This window comes from Petromyzon marinus, chromosome 2 (assembly GCF_048934315.1).
Source record: "Petromyzon marinus isolate PM22_M1 ecotype Great Lakes invasive population chromosome 2, UKy_Petmar_22M1.pri1.0, whole genome shotgun sequence".
Classification (NCBI taxonomy): Eukaryota; Metazoa; Chordata; class Hyperoartia; order Petromyzontiformes; family Petromyzontidae; genus Petromyzon; species Petromyzon marinus.
This window is the reverse complement of record NC_133668.1, coordinates 20,354,353-20,366,616: the sequence shown is the minus strand read 5'-3', so window position 1 is coordinate 20,366,616 and position 12,264 is coordinate 20,354,353. Positions and strand designations below refer to the sequence as shown.

General features: G+C 44.7%; 1 protein-coding gene across 1 annotated transcript in view; it reads left to right on the top strand.

Moving 5' to 3' along the window:
- Nucleotides 1-12,264, top strand: part of LOC116945286 (ATP-dependent 6-phosphofructokinase, platelet type-like) — an 80,296-nt gene that overhangs the window by 22,567 nt on the left and 45,465 nt on the right. Inside the window, exons 7-15 of the mRNA XM_032959689.2 lie at nt 75-183; nt 677-772; nt 1,505-1,597; nt 1,745-1,870; nt 2,733-2,797; nt 5,266-5,329; nt 6,637-6,783; nt 7,462-7,532; nt 8,414-8,501. Coding sequence (XP_032815580.1) covers nt 75-183; nt 677-772; nt 1,505-1,597; nt 1,745-1,870; nt 2,733-2,797; nt 5,266-5,329; nt 6,637-6,783; nt 7,462-7,532; nt 8,414-8,501 — 859 coding nt within the window. The remainder of the gene's footprint in view (nt 1-74; nt 184-676; nt 773-1,504; nt 1,598-1,744; nt 1,871-2,732; nt 2,798-5,265; nt 5,330-6,636; nt 6,784-7,461; nt 7,533-8,413; nt 8,502-12,264) is intronic.

The following is a 12,264-nucleotide window of genomic DNA, read 5'->3' as shown; positions in this document are numbered from 1 at the left end:
TAATAACACGATAATAGTGTTCCGGGCTAAATGGCATTTTATTGCATTTGTCTTCTGTGTTTGTGTATGCGCAGGTACCTGGCACTGGTGACAGCGCTGGTGTGTGGTGCTGACTGGACTTTTATTCCTGAGTGCCCTCCTGAGGATGGATGGGAGGACAAAATGTGCAGTACGCTGTCTGATGTGAGCACCACACGAACGTCAGAGCAGATTAGTGCCGGCCCGTAAACACAGAGTGGGTTAGGCGGGGCTGTGCATGGAATGCCCGATCGTAATTTGAACGATCGCTGTGCAATGCCAGCATCAGTAGGTGCTCACTAACAGCACATGCCCTATCAGTCTTGTCCAGCTGACAAGGGATGTTATCAGAAAAAAGAGTAAAGCATCCTTGCCACGGACATTTAATATTGCATTTCATTTTAAGTTCGAGACCAATCGTTATGGTCTAAGGTATCCTCTGTGGACACATCAATGTATAACATTTTTGACATGCGTTTTTCTGGATTTTGTTTGTTGTCATTCTGTCTCTCACTGTTCAAATAAACCTACCATTAAAATGATAGACCGATCGTTTCTTTGTCAGTGGGCAAACGTACAAAATCAGCAGGGTCATCAAATACTTGTTTTCCCCTCACTGTACATACAGTACGTTGGTACATCTCAATTTTTGCTGCAGACGCGGGGCCGCGGAGTGCGACTGAACATCGTCATCGTGGCGGAGGGGGCCATTGACCGGCACGGCAAGCCCATCACCTCCGACTCCATCCGACAGGCGAGGAGGGGGCATTGTGGTTCCATGGATGGTATTACACCTCTGTAGCAAAGCTGAACACTTTTTTTAGCCACACTGCTGAATATATATGTACGAAGTTAATTATAAGCATCAGACCCTTGGTGCTTAAAAAAAAAACATGGCACCAAAATAGCAAAAGTAGCCACAGAACAGTGTGCCTCTTTCAAATTCACCTCAGTGCATTGAGGTGAATTTCCAGATGGAGAGACTCCCAACAATGCATCTTGTGTGATGATCTAGGCAGGGTTTTCACATTGAGAATGCAAGTGGCTGTGATGTCGCCAGAGGGCACTTTGGCTGCACGCCTGAACGTTTTGTCGCCAAGTCTTTTGATTAATTCTCATTTCCCACTCACGGAACTGAAAAGTGGTGCTGTGGTTCAGGGTAGAATCACAAACATAATTTTAGTTGTTATAATAATCAGAACTCGGTTCCCAGCTGTGATTTTAACTTGACTCAGCCGATAAACCCTTTGTGATTAATTGTGGGAAGTCAGCAGTGGTTATCGTAAGGAGCGAGCCTGACCCCTACCTTGGGAATGTGGAATTTGTATCATGAGCTCAGGCTCATCTGCAAAAAAGAGTGCCCTCAAGAGGCTTGTCTGACAAGTGGGAAACGTTTTCTTTGACATAGAATAACTAATTTATGGGTTAGAGTCTGTTTTTCTGAAATAAACTCTGGATGTTGCTTGCTGTGTAATCTTCTCTACAGCTGATTAAAAAGTGTCTGGGCTTTGACACGCGGGTGACCATCCTAGGACACGTGCAGCGTGGGGGGACGCCTTCCGCCTTCGACCGCATCCTGGTACGATTGCTGACCTGACATGAGGCGGCGTCCCGATTCCGTTCTCTGTATGGCGATGTGGAAAGTTTTAAAGCGCCAAAAAAATACCGACCTTTGCATGTGCGTGTTCATGTGTGCGCGCGCGCGCGTGTGCATCCATGGCTACAGGGCAGCCGCATGGGCGTGGAGGCCGTGCTGGCGTTGTTGGAGGCCGCCGCGGACACGCCTGCCTGTGTGGTGTCGCTCTCCGGGAACCAGGCGGTGCGGCTGCCCCTCATGGAGTGCGTTGAGATGGTAGGGGACGGCGCTGGACCCTGCTACGTGCCCGTTCGTCTGGGCGGCACTCGTAGGACACGTGGGCTCGCTGCAATCCGGTCGCGTGGCGTCGCACCGTGATCGGCGCACTCGGCTCGCAATCGCAACATTGCAAGTGCGAGTCCAGATTGGTGGCAAATTCGTCCCCAACATCCCATCCCGTGGTTGATAAATGGGGAATTTAACACTTTGTAAGATTTCAACAGTGCTTTACTTATAGTGTAACTGGTTCCTACCATAGGAACACGTAATTTCTAGCACTGGCTCTGAGCCATCTACAAAGATGAGCGCCACTCAACATTAAATTGATTTCAGCATGGAGACGCATTGGTTTTTTACGAAGATATGCCCGTGAATTGCTTCGAAAAGTGAGGTGGCCAGATGATTAAAGGGGGCTCATCATGGCTGTTAGAGCACTGAGCTGGCACTTATGAGATGCTGAGTTTGAATCTGGGTTTCTTACACATATTTAAACCGATTTCTCAAGTTTACATCACTGACGACTGCACAAAAAACTCATCCCATAAAAAATGGCCATCGTGTTATGGGTATGACATTGTGCACTATCCGTGGCATTCTGATGAGCCTTTATGAGGATGAAATACATCTGTGTCTCCCATGTTGTGAACTACCTGTAACGTATTACATTTATCAGCATGCAAAACCCTATTTTTAACTAATGTTGCATATTCTAAACATGCTGAAGAGACATGAGACTCAATTTTTCCGCTCTAAGTCTTGTTGATTGGTGATCTATCGGGTGGGGGAGAAGGTTTCTTGAATGTAAAAGATTGCAATGATTACAGTGCTCCCCTTTCATCCTCCGCCCCCTCCCCCACAGACTAAAGATGTGCAGAAAGCGATGGACGAATGCAGGTTTGACGAGGCTGTCAAGCTGCGTGGCAGGTATGTGTGCGTGTCCATGTTTCCCATCAAGCTCATTTCATAAAGTAGTACCCATTGCAAGTGTGACTGTTGGCCACCTTGTGTGTTTTCTTACATTTTCTTCTGTTCAGCTATGAGGACACTGCTATTTGAGAACTTTCCATTGTGGAATGGTCCCCTCTACATTGGCAGCCCCTGAGCGAGTACAACCCACTATTACCTTCTCACAAAGTAGTGTACTCCTTATGAGACCTCCTTTGCCAGTAACAAGATATAGGGATAGGTTTTACCCTTTTAACTGGCACAAAAACTGACACCTTTATTCAAGGCATCATGTTTGCAATAACCACAACACAAGCAGTCAAAATGCAAAAAAAAGACAACTCTGATAATAATAATAATATGCACTGTCCTTGAATTTGATTGGTCCATACCCGAGACGGCTTTTCTTAGAGCCTAGTCTCCATTGGTGTTGGACCAGAAGACACCAAAAGGCGTACAACTCAAAAACAGCGCACTATCAGAGTATTGAGGGCTCGTAGTGCGCTGTTTTTGAGTTGTACGCCTTTTGGCGTCTTCTGGTCCAACACCAATGGAGACTAGGCTCTAAGAAAAGCCGTCTCGGGTGTGGACCAATCAAATTCAAGGACAGTGCATATTATTATTATTATCAGAGTTGTCTTTTTTGTTTGCATTTTGACTGCTTGTTTTGTGGTTATTGCAAACATGATGCCTTGAATAAAGGTGTCAGTTTTTGTGCCAGTTAAAAGGGTAAAACCTATTCCTATAGTGTACTCCTTTGATCAATTTGGCAGGGATGATTTGACTGAGTTCACCATTGATCAGGAGTTGAATTCATCACCTTTTGAAAGACAACATAAAACACGAGAGGTTGATTTAAAAAAAATTTGAGAAAATACGGCATGCTTGGCTGCTCAATGAATTTCTATTGCGCTCGCATTTATTATGGATTCACAATTTTGCACGCATTTGTGATGGACTGGACTCATAAGAGTACGTGATAAAAAAAAAGAATGTTTCTGACTTCCTTACATCACAATGTGAAGTAGTGGTTAATTTCCATCGAGTGAAGCGAATTGTATGAAATCATGTGTAATTGGCTGTTGTGTCTAGCTTATTATATTTCCATTCGATCTGCAGATGCCAATCAAATTCGTAATGGGTGGCTGCTTTTATGGCAGGAGACGTCTCATCGGGTGTAATGGTCCTTGGGAGTGCTCCGGAAATAAGTGAAAATAGCCCCGATCTGGCTGTTCCTTTACATCTGTTATCTTGATACCCGGAAGACACAAAGGCCACAGCACATTTTATGGATCAGCAGTTTGAAGAACTGCATGCAGACGACCAGGTTTCAGGGTTGCTTACACAGAATCAATTAGGATTGGTGTTATTTTCTCGTGGCATCACCACAAGACCTGTGCACTTCAGCCAATAGCACTCAGGGATATGGTAACATGCTCATGTATAATTGCTGTCTGTGGTGTAATGTGTAACATTATAACCCAGAATGAGATGAAAATTCAACTGCTGTTAGGAGATGAGAGAAATATGACATTTACAGTGTGTCTCTGCTCAAGCAAGTAATGTTGTCGTGCTCATCACCTTCAATGTCTTTGGGCTGGTGAACGATTACTGTACAGATAATTGGATCTATCAATCGACCTTTCAAAATAAATGTTGGGGTGAAAAAAGTCTTACCTCTGTTTCAAAAATGTGCTGCTGGACGGAAAGTGATGAGCTGAGGATGGTGATCTCATCGATATCATTACCCGCGTCATGCTTTATATGGCTTGTAGGAGTTTCTCACCTTCGGGCGACAGAATGTAGTGACAGCTGCAATTAGTAAATTATCATTTTTAGTCGACAAATTGATATAGAGGGGACTCTTCTACTTACGAACATTCAACTTGCGAGCTTTCAGAGATAAGATCAAAAGATAGAGTCGTAAATTCAACCGCCGCGCAATACATGGCGGTGGTTGTTCGGTGTCGAGCACTGGCTTGTTTTGAGTCTCGGGACCGAAACACTGAGAGGTTTACGGAGGTGTTGGCAGCTTTCACGATGCTATTGCCTGTTACAAGTTGATGTATGAAGAGAAGAAGAGAGCAACTGTGCACACATCTTTTGGTAATTTTGTTCAAGAGAGTAGAGAGGAAACACGAGCACCAAAGGGAATTTGCATCTCCATCTGCAGAACATAAAGGAACCAGTGAAATCTACATCTGCAGAACATGAAGAACCAGTGGCATCTACATTTACAGGAGATTATACAACTGTTCAAGCCATTCCCCATGTTTAATGTACATGCCGTACAACATGTTTGGAATCGACAGGAGTAAAGTTGGGCTTATGAACAAATCGACTTACGAACAGACCTCTGGAAACTCACTGGTTCGTAAGTAGAGAAGTCCCTGTAATCGGCTAATCATCCCAGCTATGATCTGTATCTTCTCTCTTTGTCTCCTTAGGAGCTTTGAGAATAACCTGAACATATACCGCTTGTTGGCGCACAAGAAATCGGAGATCAAGAAGGTTTGTTGTTCTGCTTGCCTTTGGACAATAACATCTCAGTATATTTTACTTACATGGTGGGTTTTCTTTTCATGACTAAAGATTTTAATCAAACATATCTATTTTGCAACACTGATCATGGTTCTTTAAGGTTTCAATGTTTTTACATTGCATTTTTAGAGATGCTCTGATTTCCCTTGGGGAAGTGAAAACGTATATCATCGCGCCACGTCAGAGAATGTGAAAGTGTGGAATTTTAACCACGAACTGAGGGCTGCCAATGAAAATGTGTACTACCCATTTCTCATGAAGGCACTTTGAGCATGAAGGCACTTTAACTTTGCATCCAAGATAGCACTCAACTTTGTTTACAAGATCATTTGAAAACGCAGATTTCTGACCACCATCACCGAGCTGACCTCACCTAGATTTCTGTCTTCAAGACGGTCAGTCACGAAGCCGCAGAGAGGTAGGGAGATGAAGTTGACGGGGCTGTAGAAAGCGAGAGGTTATGTGGATGGTACAACTGATGGACAGTGTAAACAATAAGAAGGAAATGAGACTGTGCTTTGGAATGGCACGGTTCTCGCGTGTGCATATCTCTGGCCTGCTTTTAACATATCGTGGGAACCTATCATACAGTACTTTTTAGTACTGCTTGGCAGCACTGAGACCAATAACTGTTATACATCTTCTTTGGTTCTTTCGATAAAGTCACGTAGAATGAGCTTGGCTGTGTTCGCTCCAGCGCTGTCCTCCAGACAGTCTCGTCCCTTCACCTGATGAAGGCTGCTTGTGTTGTGGCCGAAACGTCGTGAGAATTTTGTGTTATTTTATCAATTTATTATTTTATTCTCATTCTACGTGACTTTACCGAAAGAACCAAAGAAGATGAATCCTTGCAGTCACGAAAGCTTTAAATCGAAATTTAACTGTTATACACTTTGTTATATGCATTGACATTATTTAGATTATTTTGGTGCTATAAATGTCAAAATGATGGGCCAATTTGTTGAGCTATCATCTGTGGCCAGGTCGCTTCTGAAAAATACCTCACTGGGCTTTGCCTGGTAGGAAGGGAATGGTTTAGTTTTATTTGTATGTGTTTAGGTAATTTGTTTACCCCTCTTGTACTATGTACTACTATCACGTGTTGTTGTACTGTTTGTTGTTGTAACGTTCCTACAGAACATCTGTGAAAAATAGCTTTAGAGCTCACCGGATTCCTCCAGTATAAATAAATATTCTTATTCTGATATTCCCTCTGCCACTGCTCTGGTACCTCCCGTCGCTTGCTCTACCCTGTGTGCCGGTCCGTGTGTGCGCAGAGCGGCTTCTCCGTGGCAGTGCTGTGCGTGGGTGCTCCCGCGGCCGGCATGAATGCGGCAGTCCGTGCGGCGATCCGGGTGGGCATCTCGGAGGGCCACCGCATGTACGCGGTACACGATGGCTTTGAGGGTCTCGCCAAGGGACAGGTACCACCCCGCGCCATCTCCTTTGCCATCACAAGACCCTCCTTAACCATTGGTTGATTTCCCATGGAACCATTAGCCTTCATGCCCCCCCCCCCCAATAATAGCCACCGGTATCCAAATGGTGAATGGACCTCTGGATTTCCCACACCTCTTATTAGCACGGTTGGCTATTTACGGTGTGAAGGAAGTTCAACATACATAAACACTATCTTACGTGTGTTAGAACTAGCCGGTTGGCGGAGAGGGTTCATTATGGCTATGTGACAATGAAACATTGAGCCGTTGTTGATGCGATACTTGGTTTGTGTCCATGTTACAGCCACGTGTAATTAAAAGTGGTTCTCAAGTGGAGGAAGTTGATAGTCAAAACCGGGAAACCGAGGACTGCAGGGATATCCCCCACCATATGAAATGTTGTTTATTGCAGCTCTGAGGACTAAAGTTCTGGTTTTCCATGTGACAAACTCACTTTGCAGGGCTTGTAAGAGTGCACTGCTTGATGTTTGATCAGAGAGCATTGTTTAAGTGACTACTGCAGCCTTCCACGGGCTGTTCTCTGATACTATGTGATGGTTCTGCTTTTTGTTGTAATTTTTCCAAAAAAGTGTCTCTCTCCTTAAGACAATTCGACTTGAATGCAACGATTTGAACACAATCAAGTGTTGTGTGTGAACATAGGTGGAGGAGTTTGGTTGGGGTGATGTTGGTGGATGGACTGGACGTGGAGGCGCTACGCTGGGCACCAAACGGTGAGTTCCACAGCACGCTAAACCAACACTCACTCGAAGTGATGGCACGGCTTTCTGCCATTACTGCAACGACACGTGGGAAACACAGAGTGGTCTTTCGGAAACTGTTCATTCACGTGATACAATGCAATTTTTTAAAAATTAAAAAATTGAAAACTAATATCTTTAGAACTGTGTTTAGTTTGTTGTCCTTCTCCCTTACCTTCGATTAACACGGTTGGCTTCGTATGGTGCAAAATAAGTTCTACATACATACTCTTTGGTTCTATTCGGTAAAGCCACGTAGGTAAAAAAATAAAACAACAAAAATCACGACGTTTCGGCCACAACACAAGCGGCCTTCATCAGGTGAAGGGACCAGATCTACATACATACTAATGTCTTTGAAATTTCAAAACTTTATTTTTCGCCTCATAACTTGACTCCAATAGAACCAAGAATATAAATATCCAATAGTATTATTTGGGATATACTTGGTGATATCATTGAAAGTGAAATGCAATCGTCTTCATGCTCAACTTAGCAATGGTGTGGCACTCTTCTCCATTCATGGCCCTGAGACTCGGTCATATTTCCACATTACCGTGGTTAAGGCCAGTCTCTTCAAATGATAACCACTGATTGACCCTGAGAGTATGATGGGGTGTTTACTCATGGTCAGAATTTGAACACACTACATTGTGAATCTGAGCCAATTGTACCAATCATCCCGTCACCCAGCCAGATATTAACACAAAACTACCGTAATGTACTGAACCGTGTGTGGCCCGGAGTTGGAATGCTATGAAATGCAGGTTTGGAATTCCATGCACGATACTTTTATGGGAAGTGAATACTCTGGAATGATGAAGGAGCACGGGTGCTTTGTGTATGTTCCACAGGACCCTTCCTAACAAGTTTTTGGACAAAATCGTCGAACAGATCCAAAAACACTCCATATCTGCCCTACTGATCATTGGTGGATTTGAGGTAAGGGCTGCAGAATGCGCTTGAATTCTCCCTCATGTCTTATCCATTGTGGGGGTTGAATGGAAGACTGGTATAATTATTTTAAAGCATTGGCTTTGAAAGCTTGCACCGTGGATTATTCATATTCTCATTCAATTATTTCTTAGACCACGTGTCCCCTTCTCAAACTTTAAATCCACCTCTTGTGTTTTTCGATTTGAGTTCAATCAGCTCAATTATTCTAATCCAATGGGTGGGGTATTTTAATAGAATATCACTCAAGAGAGGGACTTGGTCAAGTGACATTCTCTCAGCCTCGCTGTGTGCTGCGTTGCACCACTATCCGAGTAGATAACCTCGCATTCAATAAACCTTCAGAGCCAGGGTGAACATCCGACTCCAAACGTATTTAATTAATAGAATGAAGTAAAACTGATGGAAAAACACAGCACAAAATACAGCATCTGTTAATACTTGCAATATCGATACAATGAATGAACACAAGGAGCATCATAACATTGTCTTAGATAACATGAAACTCAACAATAGGTCCTGAATGGACCAGGCACCTACATAGAACTGAATATCTACACAAGAGAATAAGCTACTGTGTTAAATAAGGTCACATCGTGTAATCACCATACTGCAGCCTAAATGTACAGCGCTGCACATAACACTGAACTGTGGATGAGATACTTCTTCATCCTTGCTCTAAAGATCGCATTAAAGTTACATGGGTACAAGTCTGACTTGACTTATCCATTTTAAAGTAACATTCACAATAATGCAAGTGGCAGGCTTCGTTGTTAACTAGGCCTCATATTTATCATAACAATTTAACAGCATTATGAAGGCATTTACAGCATTATAACGGCAATCCTAACATTATAACAGCATTCCCCGTATTATAAGAACATAAACAAACTTACAGACAATGCTTCTTAAAGTCCCACAATGAACAGATGCACCTGTCTTCACCGAGACGCTATTTGTGCCTCCATTTTGTACTCTGTGTAGTGGCTGACACCCTGCCTCATGGCTTAGAGAATCTTAAATCGTAACTTCCTGGTCACGTGACCAAACTCAACACCATATCAGGAAGTTCCTGTGTAACACCCCCATACCTGCCATGGGGCAGAACACTCCCCGTCTGGTATCTAGGAGATACCACCATTTATTTTCCTATCTCATAAACAAATGTACAACAAACTTCAACGGGTCAACTTATTTGGCCATATCTTTGCGAGAGAGAAGTAACACCGTCTCAGCTATAGGCCTGACGAAAGTTCTTGCGACACCTTGCTTCGCTATCATAACCTCAACCTTTCAAACTTTCCCATCAGCTTTGGGAATCGTCTTGAGGATGCAGCCCATTGGCCACTCATTCCGTTTGACTTGGTTGTCCTTCAGTAGGACAAGGTCACCTTCTTGGATGTCTGGTCTGCTCGACTGCCTCTTGCTGCGCACTTGAAGTCTCGCAAGGTACTAGTTTTTCCAGCGACGCCAGAACATGTTGGCGAAGCTCTGCACTTATCTCCATTGACGTCTGTAGATGTCTGTAATGCTGGCCTCCTCGGTGGGTGCTGTGAGCACGTCTGTCTTCTGGGTAAGAAGTGTAGCAGGAGTCAAAATGAATGGTGACTCCGGGTCGGTTGAGACGGGGATCAGGGGTCTTGAGTTAATTATAGCTGAGACCTCGGCCGTGAGAGTGGTCAAGACCTCGTGAGAGAGCCGTGTGGACCTGACATCACACAGCATGGAGTCGAGCAATCCCGCTCATGCGTTCCCAGGCTCCGCCTTTATGCGAAGAGTGAGGAGGATTGAAGATCCATGTGCAGCCCTGGTCACTAAGGTATTTCCCTACAGAATCATCTTCAACATTTTCTGTATTGATCTTCAGCTCTTTACATGCTCCGGTGAAATTTGTTCCACAATCAGAATGGAGTTGCTTGGCCGGCCCTCTGATGGCAAAGAATCTCTGGAGTGCGTTTATAAAGCTCAAAGAGTCCATGGAGTCGATTACTTCGATGTGTACTGCTCGTGTACTCATACAGGTGAACAGCACTGCCCAACGTTTGCTGTTCGCGAGCCCTCCTCTGGTGCATCAGGAGATGACTTTTCACGGTCCAAACACGTCGATCCCTACAGAGGTGAAGGGAGGTTCCATACTGAGTTGATCAGCTGGGAGGTCTGTCATTTTTTTCTTCCTGTTTTTCACGTAGCTTGTGACACCTAATACATTTGTGAATTGTGCTGGTGATGCACCTCTTTGCTCCAACGATCCACAACCCTGCAGATCGGATTGCGCCTTCTGTGAAGTGCCGACCTTGGTGCTTGACCTTCTCGTGGTAGTAGCGCACAAGTAAAATTGCGATGTGGCTCTGGCTTGGGATTATGAGGGGGTTTCGTTCATTCTCATCTAATTTTTCATTCCCTAGCCGATCACCGATCCTGAGCAAGCCGTCTTTGTCCATCCTGGGGTTTAACTTCCTGAGGGAGCTGACCCTAGGGAGGTCTTTTTCCTCGTTGATGGACTTGATCTCACTTGCATAAGCTGCATGTTGCACACAACGGAAGATTAATTTCCTTGTTCTGGAAAGCTCATCTTCGGTGCGTGGCACTGTGCAGTGATGCCACCCATTGCAGCTACCAGTGGTGCCTCTCATCGGGCAATGGAGGCAGTCTGCGATATGCATTAGATGTGCTATCGCTCGCATGAGCGTCGTCCATTTAGAGAAATGATCAAAATGGTGTGGACTCAGTGGACTTCTTGGTGGCACATTTGTGACAAAAGTTGTCACTTGAGGACGAATCTCCTTGTCTGACTCGGGCTCTACGAGTCCAAAAGTCTCTTTGGTAGTACATGGGCCACCGTCACGTCGTAAGAGGAACGCTGGACCCGTCGGCCAGATGGTTTGCTTCAGCAGAGATGCAGGGACGGACCTAGTTGCGAGATCTGATGGATTCTGTTCAGTTGGAACGTAATTCCATTGCTCCGGCTGCTTCGACCTCCTGATGCGTTCCACCCTGTTGCTGATGTAGGTGTAGGACCTTCTGGTTTGGTTGTTTATGTAGCCTAGTACGACCTTGCTGTCCGTGTAGGACTTAACCACATCCAGTTTAATGTCTAATTCGTCTAAGATCAGTTCCGTCACTTCTCTAGCTAGAACGGTTCCACACAGCTCAAGCTTTGGGATGGTATTTTCTGGTTGCGGGGCCAATTTGGCCTTGCCTAAGATGAACCCAACGTGCTGGATCCCTTCTGCACTTGTGGTTTTTAGGTAAGCTACGGCGGCTACGGCCATCATAGAAGCATCTGCAAACACATGTAGCTCCTTATGTTGGGTTACGGAAAGGTATGTCGGCGTGTAGGAACGCGGAATCTGTAGCTGCTCAAGTGCCTCTAAGGAACTTCCCCAAGTTTCCCATTCTTGTTGCCTTTCCTCAGGCAATGGGATATCCCAGTCTTGTATATCAGCACAAAGATCCCTGAGTATCCAATGGCCTTGAATGGTGACCAGCGCTAAAAATCCTAGTGGAACATACAGGCTGTTTACCATCGATAAAGATAATACGTCGAGTGTTAGGCTTCTCTCCAATTGCTGCTCAGAATGTGAATGTGTCCGCTTTCGAGTCCCAACTCAGTCCAAGGCTGCGTTGGATTGGTGGTGTGTCGACGTTAAGGTCCAAGTCTTTCAAGTCCTTTGAATGATCGTCTGAAAGAAACTCTTTAATCACTTCTGCGTTGCTGGACGCTATCTTGTGAAGTCTCAGGTTAGTAGTA